Genomic DNA, 14,156 nt, shown 5'->3' with positions numbered 1-14,156 from the left:
TTTTTGTAGAATCTGACTTTGTGGCTATCTTATCTAATGGAAACCCTCATCCCTTCTTTCTCATTTGACCCATGTCGCCATGTTTTTTCTCTCTCTGTCTCTGATTGACTCATGTGTTATGTCCCTATGTCCCTTCTCAATCACTCTCATCACACCAGGATATTATAGAGGTGAAAGGATGTCCTGAGGCTGGGGGGATGATCTGTCCATAAGCAGCTGCTCGGGTGAGAGATTTCACTCCCGCCTCGTGTGTAGGATTGGCAGCAAAATTTAAAGGCATAGTGATGTCTTCATAAGATATATATTGTAATTGATTGGTTGCATTAACACACACTTGGAAGAAGTGGAACAAGGACAACACAACTTCAACAAAACCCTCATCAGTTTATTGTCTTCAGCAAGAAAAAAGAGAATCTCACATTGCTTAAAGTCGCCCCAGGAGTTTCCTCAATGCTCCTGTCTAGTTTTTAAGAATGACTAAAACACCCTCCATCAAACCAACCACAAACGTTTTACAGTATCTCAATACAGAGTGTCTTTTGTCCTCAAACTTGACATATGTGCCAAGAGCAAAATGTATTATTTTCCTCTTAAGCTATGTAGGCCTACATGTCATGAGGAAATATTAATCGCTCTTATTGAGCAATGCCACAGTTCAAGTAATAGAGACAGAATGTACACTTCCGCATCTCTGGCAGTTCACACAATGTTCTTAAAAGGTCACGTCATCAGATGAATAACGCCACCAATTAAAAGTTAGTGCATTTCTGTGGCAAAAGCTGATGACCCCCCATAATTATAATAATGAATTTCTAAAATTACAAATACTGTTGGATTGCACTTTCCTCAAGCTTTCATCTTCTGTGGCATATTTCAGAAAATATATAATATCAAAAAATACAAAAAGCTTATACTTTGAATAACAGAATATAATATACAGTACTTCAATTTATGTTTTGATCAAGCACGTGTGGTGTGTTTTCCGCCATCACCATAAATGTAATTTTCTGGTCGGAATATATACTTTATCACTAATAGCAAGTGCTTTGGTTATTGGATACAATATGGAAAATGTCATTCTAAGGATATCCAGAAAATTGTTTATGCTACATACAGTACATATCAACTGGTAACTGGGTTATATTTTGTCAAAAAAAAAAAAAACTGCGCTATTGTCAAGATGCGCCACATCAGTTCCTATATTTGCATGACTATGTACTGAAATACCCAGAACATGTTTGGTATGTATACCACAGCTAGCTACGCCACTGAGTTAGCCATCTTGTTTTTCTGTACCATTATATTCTAAATCCACTTTTATGATCTTCTGTGCATGGACATCACAACAATTAAAATGTTTTGAAATAAATTCTAAATTCCAAGGTATTGGGTGCATTACAGTCTCATTTTACATTAGCACCAGTACTTGTGTTGTCAAAATGGGACCCTAGAAGTCCAAATAAAAAACAGCACCTGACATATTGTGACGTAGTATATGTAGTCAGTCATCTCCCGGATGACCAGGCCCACTAAAACAAATAAAATCCCATGAAAGAAAAGGTGAAAAATGGGTACAAAAAAACAAATAGCAAACAGAATCTTATAAAAAAACAAAGTCCTAGCTGACATTCAAGTTCCGGTCAAAGTTCCAATTAAGTGAAATTACATTCACCAATCCGTTGGAATCATCCTAGTGCAAATTTCACACATTCTTCTTCGAGAAAAGAACACCCTCAAGTTGTCCTCGTAGGATAGCTTCAGTACGCAAGCACGTCTGCCCTCAAGTTGCTTCAGCACGCAAACACATCCGCCCTCAAGTAGTCCTCGTAGGATAGCTACAGTACGCAAACACGTCCGTCCTCCAGTAGTCCTCGTAGGATAGCTACAGTACGCAAACACGTCTGCCCTCAAGTAGTCCTCGTAGGATAGCTACAGTACGCAAACATGTCCACCCTAAAGTAGTCCTCGTAGGATAGCTGCAGTACGCAAACACGTCCGTCCTCCAGTAGTCCTCGTAGGATAGCTACAGTACGCAAACACGTCCACCCTAAAGTAATCCTTGTAGGATGCTACAGTACGCAAACACGCCCCACAGCTGACTAATCTACATCTCCGGAGCGGCTGCAGGGAGTCCAGCAGGTAGTTTAGTTTGAGTCTGTAGAAGGTGGTGTTCCTCCGTCTGTTGTAGCAGGCAGTCCTCTGTGGCTGTGTGTGCCAAGGCTGACGAGACAGGAGTGACGTGGACAGGGTGCTCCAGCCGGACGTCCAGAGCCTGGTTGTGCTGTGCAAGGGAGTTGAGGCGGTAGTGCAGAACGAGCTCCTTCAGAGAGCAGTGGAGGTCGTAGGGCTCAGCGAAGCCATAGCCACGTGGCGTGCTATAAATCATGCAATGCTTCACTTCTACATTAACACTGAAAGGATACAAAATAAAAATATAGGTTAGTACCAGTGTAGCCTTGGGAACATGGATCACAGTGAAGTAACTTAACAAGAGCCTATAAAACAGTGTAGCAGTATTCCCATATTCTTCCTAGTCTACCTTCCTTCATGACCATTTACATATTGTTATTTTTTCACAGGAAGAGGACACTCACACTACGGAGCAGGCGTAGCAACCCTGCTTGCTGCTCTCGCGGATCAGGAAGGTTCCGGTGGGTTTGTCCATCAGCATCTCCTCAGCCTGCGTCCTGCTTAGCTCGCCCACGAACCAGCTCCCCTCGTCATGGTGTGCCAGTCTCTCACTCTCGCCCTTCAACACGTAGGTGCTGCACACACCAGAAAGAACATTTAACAATAATTGATAAGAATCGTAAATGATAAGTAAGTAGTGTGCATACTATTTATACATTAGTATTGAATAAGTTCTAAACAGTTATAAGCACTACAAGCATTTCTTACCACAACTAAATACAATTAAGAAGTATTATAACAATTTAGGTCTATAATGTGAAATACTTACTTGTCACTGCTATTGTCTTGGAACCCCAGCCAATCGTTAATGCGTTTCTGTTGCACACCTTCGTGATTCAGCCAACTGAAAAGCAAAGAGACAAAAAATGAATGTCTGTGCCAAGTGTTTGAAAAAAGCTACTTTTCATTAACAGTGACTTTAATAGAATAGAATAAAATAGAAGTATTGTAATGTACTTTAGGTACTCGTCTCTGATGTTGCGTAGCTCTATGAGGTCAGGCCTGAGACTGTTGATCCTCCTGTCTGTCTCTCTGTAGTCCTGGACCTGGGTCCTCAGGTCCTGTTCCAGATGGACCTTACTGTCATAGATCTCCCCCAGCCGAGACTTTAGCTTCTCATAGTTCATCAGGAATCTGGGGGGCAAAGGGCAAAGGTCATGAGGGGTCAAAAGAAGGGTCAGGGGTAGTGCCACTGGCCTGAGCTGAACCACAGCTGCATGCAAGTCGGAGGGAGGAAACAATAAAAAGACATCCATCTATCCACACTATGAGCATACGTCTCACATTCCATGTGAGATAGACCAAGATGCAACCAGACTAGTTACCAGACTCACCTCTCCAAGTCCTTCTCTGTTCCCTTAGATCGAATGCTCCTCTCACACTCCTCCCCATAACGCTCCTGCTCGAGACACTGCTCCTCGAAGATCAGCATGGTCTCGTTAAAGGCCTCTATCGCAGTTCTCTTCATCTGGATCTCCTGTGAGGTTTTAGTGTAGGCCTCGTACAGACAGTCAAACTGTTGACTCTTCTCCTGGTACTGACTGTGGTACTCCTGTAGCTTCCTCCCGGCCACATCAACACTGTCCACTTTCACCTGCTCATCCTGGATACAGACATACATATTTAATACATTTATGAAACTCACGGCTGGTCCAGCAGACATAAACTTGTTGTCTGTGTATGATGATTGTCTTCAATTTAGTTACGAAACCAAAGGCAAATTTCCTTCCCTGACAAATGTCAACTCAACTCTATTGCATTCTTTGAAGACCGTCTTGAAATAGCAGATGAGAGGTGCCTATTGCCTACCTGTTGGAAGCGGGACACGGGGTGTGTGAGCATGACATCCAGTACAGCGTTGTATTCCACCAGAGGATGGTGCTGGTAGTGCCAGATGAGCTCCACTACAGAGCAGAAGGTCAGGGGCTCTGAAAAGCCATACTTCCCCTCACGGTGGTATATCTTAATCAGCTTGCTGTGCCCGTCTTTTCTCAGCGTTAGCGTGAAGTCTCCTTGTGTCTTAGTGGAAGCGTCACGAACCAGGAAGGAACCATCAGGTGTGTCGCGGAGCTTCTCGTTGACTTCCTCCCTGGAAATGTCTCCCCAGTACCACTCGGCATCCTGCAGGGGATATACTGGGGCTTCCCTTAGGCAGTTGTCGTTCATGAAGGAGGTAATGGGTTTGGCTGACCTGGGAGGGAGAGCTGAAAGAAAGAGAGATCAGATCAGGATGACAGTTTGTAAGAAAAAGCTGTTTCAGCACAAGTGGGGGGGTGCATCTCTATTCAACCCCCCCATACACACACACTCTCTCCAGACACTGTCAAATCTCCAGACAAGTCTAGGCATGTCCCCAGCTGATAACAGTTTCTGTCCTAATGGCCCAGATCGACCATATCAGGACTGACAACATGCCAGACTGCCACATGCTCTGAAACAAAGACGGAGGACAAGATCGGTCAGTGAAAAAGAGGGTAGGTTCACACACACAAAGCCGGCTAACTCCAGTATGCTTTTAATATTTTTTTTCTTGCAGGGGAAATAGATTTTACATATTTTTCAACAGGTCAGAAAAACCAACAATGAAGTTAAAGCAAATGTAAATGCTGCAAATTCTGCCCATTTTCACTGGTCTGTCAGTAAAGTGCAAATGTAAGACAAACTTTGAGTGGGGTACATTTTACATCCCCTGCTTGTCCAGTGTCCAAACTGCAACCGCCCAAAACCATAAACCATCCATCTTCAGGGAGGATTCTAAAGTTATGATCATATATAAAACAATTACATTTTTCAGACTTTCTAAACTCTCTTAAAGGTGCACTATGCAGAAATCGCTCTGCTATATCCCGGTTGCAAAAATTCTAATAGTTCCCCTATTTTCCGTTTATGAGACAAAACAAGCAAGTATAGTGTAGAGAATCACATTTATATGTGAAAAGTTACATATTGCAGCTTTAACTTTTCCATATACATTTTAAAACTAAAAACAACAAAAAACGTCTGGATCTCTCCAAAAATGACAAGAGGGGGTTGGGGATGAGGGGAGAAGACCACATCAAGAGGAGGAGAAAGGAGATATGTTTCACTACAGGACAGTAGTGCCTTTCAGGAACCTGTAGCAGAATTGCACATAACTTCAGTCAAGAGGAAATGCGGGTTTCTCGCTTCCTCCGCTCTCTCTTTTTTTAACAACTGTAAAATAAGCACAAGACAGGTGCAAAAGCACTATGGCAGACAGGCAGCAGAAGCTGAAACCCTGGATTCCTACTAGACTCAGCTAAATTCACCCTGCACACCTACTGTATGCATGCATGCATGCATACATGCATGCATGCATGTATGTATGTATGTATGTATGTACAGTTGAAGTCAGAAGTTTACAAACACTTAGGTTGGAGTCATTAAAACTTGTTTTCAACCACTCCACAAATTCCCTGTTAACAAACTATTTGTTTTGGCAAGTTGGTTAGGACATCCACTTTGTCCATGACACAAGTCATTTTTCCAACAATTGTTTACAGACAGATTATTTAATTTATAATTCACAATTCCAGTGGGTCAGAAGTTTACATACACTAAGTTGATTGTGCCTTTAAACAGCTTGGAAAATTCCAGAAAATGATGTCATGGCTTTAGAAGCTTCTGATAGGCTAATTGACATAATTTGAGTCAATTGGAGGTGTACCTGTGGATGTACTTCAAGGCCTACCTTCAAACTCTTTGCTTGACATCATGGGAAAATCTCAATAAAATCAGCCAAGACCTCAGAAAAAAATGGTAGACCTTCACAAGTCTGGTTCATCCTTGCGAGCAATTTCCAAACACCTGAAGGTACCACGTTCATCTGTACAAACACCATGGGACCACGCAGACGTCATACCGCTCAGGAAGGAAACGCGTTCTGTCTCCTAGAGATTAACGTACTTTGGTGCGAAAAGTGCAATCAATCCCAGAACATCAGCAAAGGACCTTGTGAAGATGCTGGAGGAAACAGGTACAAAAGTATATATATCCCCAGTAAAACGAGTCCTATATCGACATAACCTGAAAGGCCACTCAGCAATGAAGAAGCCACTGCTCCAAAACCGCCATAAAAAAGCCAGACTATGGTTTGCAACTGCACATGGGGACAAAGATCGTACTTTTTTGGAGAAATGTCCTCTGGTCTGATGAAACAAAAATAGAACTGTTTGGCCATAATGACCATTGTTATGTTCGGAGGAAAAAGGGGGAGGCTTGCAAGCCGAAGAACACCATCCCAACTGTGAAGCACGGGCGTGGCAGCATCATATTGTGGGGGTGCTTTGCTGCAGGAGGGACTGGTGCACTTCAAAATAGATGGCATCATGAGTATGGAACATTATGTGGATATATTGAAGCAACATCTCAAGACATCAGTTAGGAAATTAAAGCTTGGTCGCAAATGGGTCTTCCAAATGGACAATGACCACAAGCATTCTTCCAAAGTTGTGGCAAAATGGCTTAAGGACAACAGTCAAGGTATTGGAGTGGCCATCACAAAGCCCTGACCTCAATCCTATAGAAAATGTGTGGGCAGGACTGAAAAAGCGTGTGCGAGCAAGGAGGCCTACAAACCAGACTCAGTTACACCAGCTCTGTCAGGAGGAATGGGCCAAAATTCACCCAACTTATTGTGGGAAGCTTGTGGAAGGCTACCCAAAACATTTGACCCAAGTTAAACAATTTAAAGGCAATGCTACCAAATACTAATTGAGTGTATGTAAACTTCTGACCCACTGGGAATGTGATGAAAAAAATAAAAGCTGAAATAAATAATTCTCTCTACTGTTATTCTGACATTTCACATTCTTAAATGAAAGTGGTGATCCTAACTGACCTAAGTCAGGGAATTTGTACTAGGATTAAATGCCAGGAATTGTAAAAAAACGTAGTTTAAATGTATTTGGCTAAGGTGTATGTAAACTTCCGACTTCTTGGCTGATTTCTTTTGATTTTCCCATGATGTCAAGCAAAGAGGCACTGACTTTGAATGTAGGCCTTGAAATACATCCACAGGTACTCCTCCAATTTACTCAAATAATGTCAATTAGTCTATCAGAAACTTCTAAAGCCATGACATAATTTTCTGGAATTTTCCAAGCTGTTTAAAGGCACAGTCAACTTAGTGTATGTAAACCTCTGACCCACTGGAATTGTGATACAGTGAATTATAAATGAAATAATCTGTCTATAAACAATTGTTGAAAAATTACTTGTGTCATGCACAAAGTAGATGCCCTAACCAACTTGCCAAAACTATAGTTTGTTAACAAGAAATTTGTGGAGTGGTTGATGTAAACTTCCGACTTCAACTGTATGTATGTGTACGTGTGTGTACGTGTGTGTATGTGTGACTGTGCCCATCACTCTGGAGGTTGTGTCATGATGTAAAGTAGCCTAGGGGCTAATACACAAATACCGTATCATGAGGAATAGAGTTTATAAAAGCACATATAAAGATACATTAATTAGGTATTTCAGTTCATGCAATACAGGGAATTGTCCCTCTCTTTGACACAAACCAGGCCAATGCACCATGTCATTCACTGTAATCGCTTATAGAGACTACTGAATGAAAAATATCACACGATGTGATATATTCTAAACTATTACAATATCACATCAAGTAGGATAGGCTACACGTGAATTTGTAGTTTGAAAATAAATCATGCGACAAGTTGGTAGGCTTTCAGTGCTTGCGTACGAATTAAATATGGTCGGCTACAGTAGACTAGAGGAGAAAGGGGAACAAAGCAGTCGTTTCATGCGGAATTTCTTCTCCACTCAACATTGTTCACGCGCTGGTAAAATGCGTTATAACATAATAATACGATACAGAGTATTTCACCAACCTACGACCAAAAATATCATGTTTAATTTTGATATATCTCTTTAGTAACACGAAGCAAGACAAAGAGCAAAACCACCGCGTCAAGCAAGTCCACCAGAAAAGTATTACGTAATTGGCAAGCAGCGAATTGCACTTTGCATGTCTGGGCAAAGCCCATAGAGAGGACACACAATAATGTACCAGCACAGACACCTGTGTGTGCACAACTGGCCAAATGTCAACGTTCTATCATCGTTGGAAGTGATGATTAATATGATAATATGCATAATGATTACAGATCCAACAAATACCTGGAGGTGCCTGATCCATTTCGATGTAGAATATGACTTCAGAGGGATAAAACATCCCGTTCCAAACGTTTATATTGCAAACCGTCTTGTTGTGAGGTATCTTTCCCTGTCTTGCGATGCGTGAGAAATACAAGTTTTACTTGCACCAGAGTGAAAGGATCATAATGGCGAGTCGTTTTAGGAACATATGCGGCCAATTTCAGATTAGACAGCCAGTAGCAGGATTGTCCATTAGTCCAATTTCGGAGAATATAATTTGCGCCAAACTCGTAATTGGTTAAATACATTTACTCACAGAAAGTGTTCTGCAAAAAAAATAGTCATTTCCAGCCACGTCTGTCAGTATCGCTTTGTCGGCGCCGCTCCAAACTTCATCGCGCAGAGGTAGCAGTCAGGAGATTTTAAAGGGATCTGGAACATCATCTTGGGAGAAACCAAAAGACACCACTTTCAAAGGGAGGGCTGCCCCACAAGGCGGATTGCTTAAAGCAGACAGACAGAAAATAGTATACATTTCTGATGTAAATCTGAAATAGTATCATGTTGTCTTGTATTTGAGTGATTATAGCCTATATAGCCTTATAGACAGAAGATTATTTTGACAGAAGATTATTAGTGGGTGTATTGTGTGATAACCGCACCCATAAATTGGAAGTGGTACCTTCCCTGCCCTATCATTTCATTGAAGGATCTCAATGCAAGGTAATTTGCTGATTTATTTGACGACACGAATGGAATGAACTACCATGCACACAGATAAATTGTTTATTTTCAATAATTATTCTCAGCATTGCAAAGGCATGGACAGGCAGATAGATCCTGATCGATGAGTAAATGAACAACAATAACCAATATGAATGGCTTTCCAGGTGCTGTTTAAATGTTACAAGATACTACTAGCCTGATCAGTTATATAAATTGGACATAGCGGTAATATGTGGTAATATGCTGTTAATTGCAATTAGATCATCATTAATATGCAGGTATAGGCCTACCACTATTACTACAGTACTATTACATTTGACCTTATAATGTACATCTAAGATCATGATAAATACACACAATTGACACAAATATGTGCATTTCTGTCCTTTTAAAGAACAGAAAAGCATTGTAAGGCATATACATTCTGTCCAGGCTACAATCCAAAGGGCCATCTAGTCTTGAAACGTTGTGGCAGTAAATATAGCCTAGTTGAACAAGGCCTGTGTTGGACAGAGGCCTTTCTCTGTTGGTGGCCAGTGGTTTATGGCAGGCATCTTTTGACCTCTACTCCATAGTGGAGAAGGTGATGAACCTCAGCACCCCATTTTCCCACCAGGAAGGAGAGAACAGAGCTTTTCCAGTGTCCTCTAGCCCCTCTGGGTCTTTTCAGTGTTCACAAGTCCATCTGAGTCTTTCCAGTGTCCATTAGTCCCTCAGAGTCTTTCCAGTGCCCACTAGTCTGTCTGCGTCTTTCCAGTGTCCATTAGTCCCGCCAAATCTTTCCAGTGTCCACTAGTCCCCCCGAGTCTTTCCAGTGTCCACTATTCCTTTTGATTCTTTCCAGTGCCCACTATTTATTTTGAGTCTTTCCAGTGTCCATTAGTCCCTCTGAGTCTTTCCAGCATCCACTAGTCTCTCTGAGTCTTTCCAGTGTCCACTCGTCCCTCTGAGTCTTTCCAAATCAAATCAAATCAAATTGTATTGGTCACATACACATGGTTAGCAGATGTTAATGCAAGTGTAGCGAAATGCTTGTGCTTCTAGTTCCGACCATGTAGTAATATCTAACAAGTAATCTAACAATTTCACAACAACGACCTTATACACACAAGTGTAAAGGAATGAATAAGAATATGTACATTTAAGTATATGGATGAGCGATGGCCGAACGGCATAGGCAAGCTGCAGTAGATGGTATAGAGTACAGTATATACATATGAGATGAGTAATGTAGGGTATGTAAACATTATACAAAGTGGCATTGTTTAAAGTGACTAGTGATACATTTATTACATCCAATTTTTTATTATTAAAGTGGCTAGAGATTTGAGTCAGTATGTTGGCAGCAGCCACTCAATGTTAGTGATGGCTGTTTAACAGTCTGATGGCCATGAGATAGAAGCTGTTTTTCAGTCTCTCGGTCCCAGCTTTGATGCACCTGTACTGACCTCGCCTTCTGGATGATAGCGGGTGAACAGGCAGTGGCTCGGGTGGTTGTTGTCCTTGATGATCTTTTTGGCCTTCCTGTGACATCGGGTGGTGTAGGTGTCTTGGAGGGCAGGTAGTTTGCTCCGGTGATGCGTTGTGCAGACCTCACTACCCTCTGGAGAGCCTTGCAGTTGTGGGTGGAGCAGTTGCCGTACCAGGCGGTGATACAGCCCGACAGGATGCTCTCGATTGTGCATCTGTAAAAGTTTGTGAGTGTATTTGGTGACAAGCCAAATTTCTTCAGCCTCCTGAGGTTGAAGAGGCGCTGCTGCGCCTTCTTCACCACGCTGTCTGTGTGGGTGGACCATTTCAGTTTGTCCGTGATGTGTACGCCGAGGAACTTAAAACTTTCTACCTTCTCCACTGCTGTCTCTTCGATGTAGATAGGGGGGTGCTCCCTCTGTTGTTTCCTGAAGTCCACAATCAGCTCTTTTGTTTAATTGACGTTGAGTGTGTGGTTGTTTTCCTGACACCACACTCCGAGGTCCCTCACCTGTAGGCCGTCTCGTCGTTGTTGGTAATCAAGCCTACCACTGTAGTGTCATCTGCAAACTTGATGATTGAGTTAGAGGCGTGCATGGCCACACAGTCATGGGTTAACAGGGAGTACAGGAGAGGGCTGAGAACACACCCTTATGGGGCCCCAGTGTCGAGGATCAGCGGAGTGGAGATGTTGTTTCCTACCCTCACCACATGGGGGCGGCCCCTCAGAAAGTCCAGGACCCAGTTTCACAGGGCGGGGACGAGTTTGGAGGGTACGAGTTCGGAGGGTACTGTGGTGTTAAATGCTGAGCTGTAGATGATGAACAGCATTCTTACATACAGTGGGGGAAAAAAGTATTTGATCCCCTGCTGATTTTGTACGTTTGCCCACTGATAAAGAAAGGATCAGTCTATCATTTTAATGGTAGGTTTATTTGAACAGTGAGAGACAGAATAACAACAAAAATATCCAGAAAAACGCACGTCAAAAATGTTATAAATTGATTTGCATTTTAATGAGGGAAATAAGTATTTGACCCCCTCTCAATCAGAAAGATTTCTGGCTCCCAGGTGTCTTTTATACAGGTAACGAGCTGAGATTAGGAGCACACTCTTAAAGGGAGTGCTCCTAACCGCAGCTTGTTACCTGTAAAAAAGACACATGTCCACAGAAGCAATCAATCAATCAGATTCCAAACTCTCCAACATGGCCAAGACCAAAGAGCTCTCCAAGGATGTCAGGGACAAGATTGTAGACCTACACAAGGCTGGAATGGGCTACAAGACCATCGCCAAGCAGCTTGGTGAGAAGGTGACAATATTTGGTGCGATTATTCGCAAATGGAAGAAACACAAAAGAACTGTCAATATCCCTCGGCCTGGGGTTCCATGCAAGATCTCACCTCGTGGGGTTGCAATGATCATGAGAATGGTGAGGAATCAGCCCAGAACTACACGGGAGGATCTTGTCAATGATCTCAAGGCAGCTGGGACCATTGTCACCAAGAAAACAATTGGTAACACACTACGCCGTGAAGGACTGAAATCCTGCAGTGCCCGCAAGGTCCGCCTGCTCAAGAATACATATACATGCCCGTCTGAAGTTTGCCAATGAACATCTGAATGATTCAGAGGACAACTGGTGAAAGTGTTGTGGTTAGATGAGACCAAAATGGAACTCTTTGGCATCAACTCAACTCGCTGTGTTTGGAGGAGGAGGAATGCTGCCTATGACCCCAAGAACACCATCTCCACCATCAAACATGGAAGTGGAAACATTATGCTTTGGGGGTGTTTTTCTGTTAAGGGGACAGGACAACTTCACCTCATCATTTGACGGGGCCATGTACTGTCAAATCTTGGGTGAGAACCTCCTTCCTCAGCCAGGGCATTGAAAATGGGTCGTGGATGGTTATTCCAGCATGACAATGACCCAAAACACACGGCCAAGGCAACAAAGGAGTGGCTCAAGAAGAAGCACATTAAGGTCCTGGAGTGGCCTAGCCAGTCTCCAGACCTTAATCCCATAGAAAATCTGTGGAGGGAGCTGAAGGTTCGAGTTGCAAAACGTCAGCCTCGAAACCTTAATGACTTGGAGAAGATCTGCAAAGAGGAGTGGGACAAAATCCCTCCTGAGATGTGTGCAAACCTGGTGGCCAACTACAAGAAACGTCTGACCTCTGTGATTGCCAACAAGGGTTTTGCCACCAAGTACTAAGTCATGTTTTGCAGAGGGGTCAAATACTTATTTCCCTCATTAAAATGGAAATCATTTTATAACATTTTTGACATGCGTTTTTCTGGATTGTTTTGTTGTTATTCTGTCTCTCACTGTTCATATAAACCTACCATTAAAATTATAGACTGATAATTTCTTTGTAAGTGGGCAAACATACAAAATCAGCAGGGGATCAAATACTTTTTTCCCCCACTGTAGGTATTCCTCTTGTCCAGATGGGTTAGGACAGTGTGCAGTGTGATGGCGATTACGTCATCTGTGAACCTATTGGGGCGGTAAGCAAATTGGAGTGGGTCTAGGGTGTCAGGTAGGGTGGAGGTGATATGATCCTTTACTAGTCTCGCAAAGCACTTCATGATGACAGAAGTGAGTGCTAGGGGGCGATAGTCGTTTAGCTCAGTTACCTTAGCTTTCTTGGGAACAGGAACAATGGTGGTCATCTTGAAGCATGTGGGAACAGCAGACTGGGATAGGGATTGATTGAATATGTCTGTAAACACACCAGCCAGCTGGTCTGCGCATGCTCTGAGGATGCGGCAAGGGATGTCATCTGGGCCGGCAGCCTTGCGAGGGTTAACACGTTTAAATGTTTTACTCACGTTGGCTGTGGTCAAGGAGAGCCCGCAGGTTTTGGTAGCGGGCCGTGTCGGTGGCACTGTATTGTCCTCAAAGCGAGCGAAGAAGTTGTCCAGTGTCCATTAGTCCCTCCGATTCTTTATGGTGTCCACCAGTCCCTCAAAGTCTTTCCAGTGTCCGCTAGTCTGTCTGAGTCTTTCCAGTGTCCATTAGTCCCTCTGTTTCTTTATGGTGTCCACCATTCCCTCCAACTCTTTCCATTGTCCACCAGTCCCTCCAAGTTTTTCCAGTGTCCACTAGTCTCTCTGAGTCTTTCCAGTGTCCACTGTTCCTTTTGAATCTTTCCAGTGTCCACTATTCATTTTGAGTCTTTCCATTGTCCACCAGTCCCTCTGAGTCTTTCCAGTGTCCACTTGTCCCTCCGAGTCTTTCCAGTGTCCACTAGTCCCACTGAGTCTTTCCAGAGTCTTTGCAGTGTCTACTAGTCCCTCCGAGTCTTTCCAGTGTCCACGAGTCCCTCTGAGTCTTTCCAGTGTCCACTAGTCCCTCTGAGCCTGCATCTACTTTAACCATCTCTGTCATAGAAACACAACACATGCATGCACACACCCATACACGTTCATGCTCGCTCACAAAGGTACGCACATTGCCACGCACGCTCACACTCTCACACACACACACACACACACACACACACGTGTATATCTAGTACACCCTCTAATGTACTGTATTTTAATTATTTGCATTTTCTTAGTGGAACTTGCATTCCTTATGCAAACTATTACTTATAGCAGAAAAATGCCACCCACGCCAG

The 14,156-nt window shown here is 43.0% G+C and overlaps 1 protein-coding gene across 2 annotated transcripts; it reads right to left on the bottom strand.

Moving 5' to 3' along the window:
* Positions 1-364: 364 nt before the first annotated feature.
* LOC106569403 (phosphatidylinositol 3-kinase regulatory subunit gamma) lies at positions 365-8,810 on the bottom strand. 2 transcript variants are annotated; one of them, XM_014140741.2, is made up of 7 exons: positions 8,648-8,810; positions 4,000-4,394; positions 3,525-3,793; positions 3,148-3,324; positions 2,960-3,034; positions 2,595-2,765; positions 365-2,411 (listed from the first exon to the last, which is right to left on the bottom strand). In XM_014140741.2, exons 2-7 carry the CDS (start codon positions 4,354-4,356, stop codon positions 2,105-2,107), a joined length of 1,356 nt encoding a protein of 451 aa, XP_013996216.1. In that variant the 5' UTR covers positions 4,357-4,394; positions 8,648-8,810; the 3' UTR covers positions 365-2,104. The 2 variants fall into 2 exon arrangements, with proteins under 2 accessions (XP_013996216.1, XP_013996215.1); XM_014140740.1 differs by having other exon boundaries at positions 8,353-8,747.
* Between the last annotated feature and the right edge of the window lie 5,346 nt (positions 8,811-14,156).

The sequence above is a fragment of the Salmo salar genome, chromosome ssa14 (assembly GCF_905237065.1).
Source record: "Salmo salar chromosome ssa14, Ssal_v3.1, whole genome shotgun sequence".
Lineage (NCBI taxonomy): Eukaryota > Metazoa > Chordata > Actinopteri > Salmoniformes > Salmonidae > Salmo > Salmo salar.
Note: the sequence above shows the minus strand (reverse complement) of the source record. Positions and strands in the feature narration are given on the sequence as shown.

Coding starts and splice junctions, on each gene's coding strand:
- LOC106569403 (XM_014140740.1), bottom strand. CDS start 8,407: ATGTTTTATCCCTCTGAAGTCATATTCTACATCGAAATGGATCAGGCA. Junction 4,395..8,352: donor AATGGATCAGGCACCTCCAG/GTATTTGTTGGA, acceptor TCTTTCTTTCAG/CTCTCCCTCCCAGGTCAGCC. Junction 2,412..2,594: donor TGCTACGCCTGCTCCGTAGT/GTGAGTGTCCTC, acceptor GTATCCTTTCAG/TGTTAATGTAGAAGTGAAGC.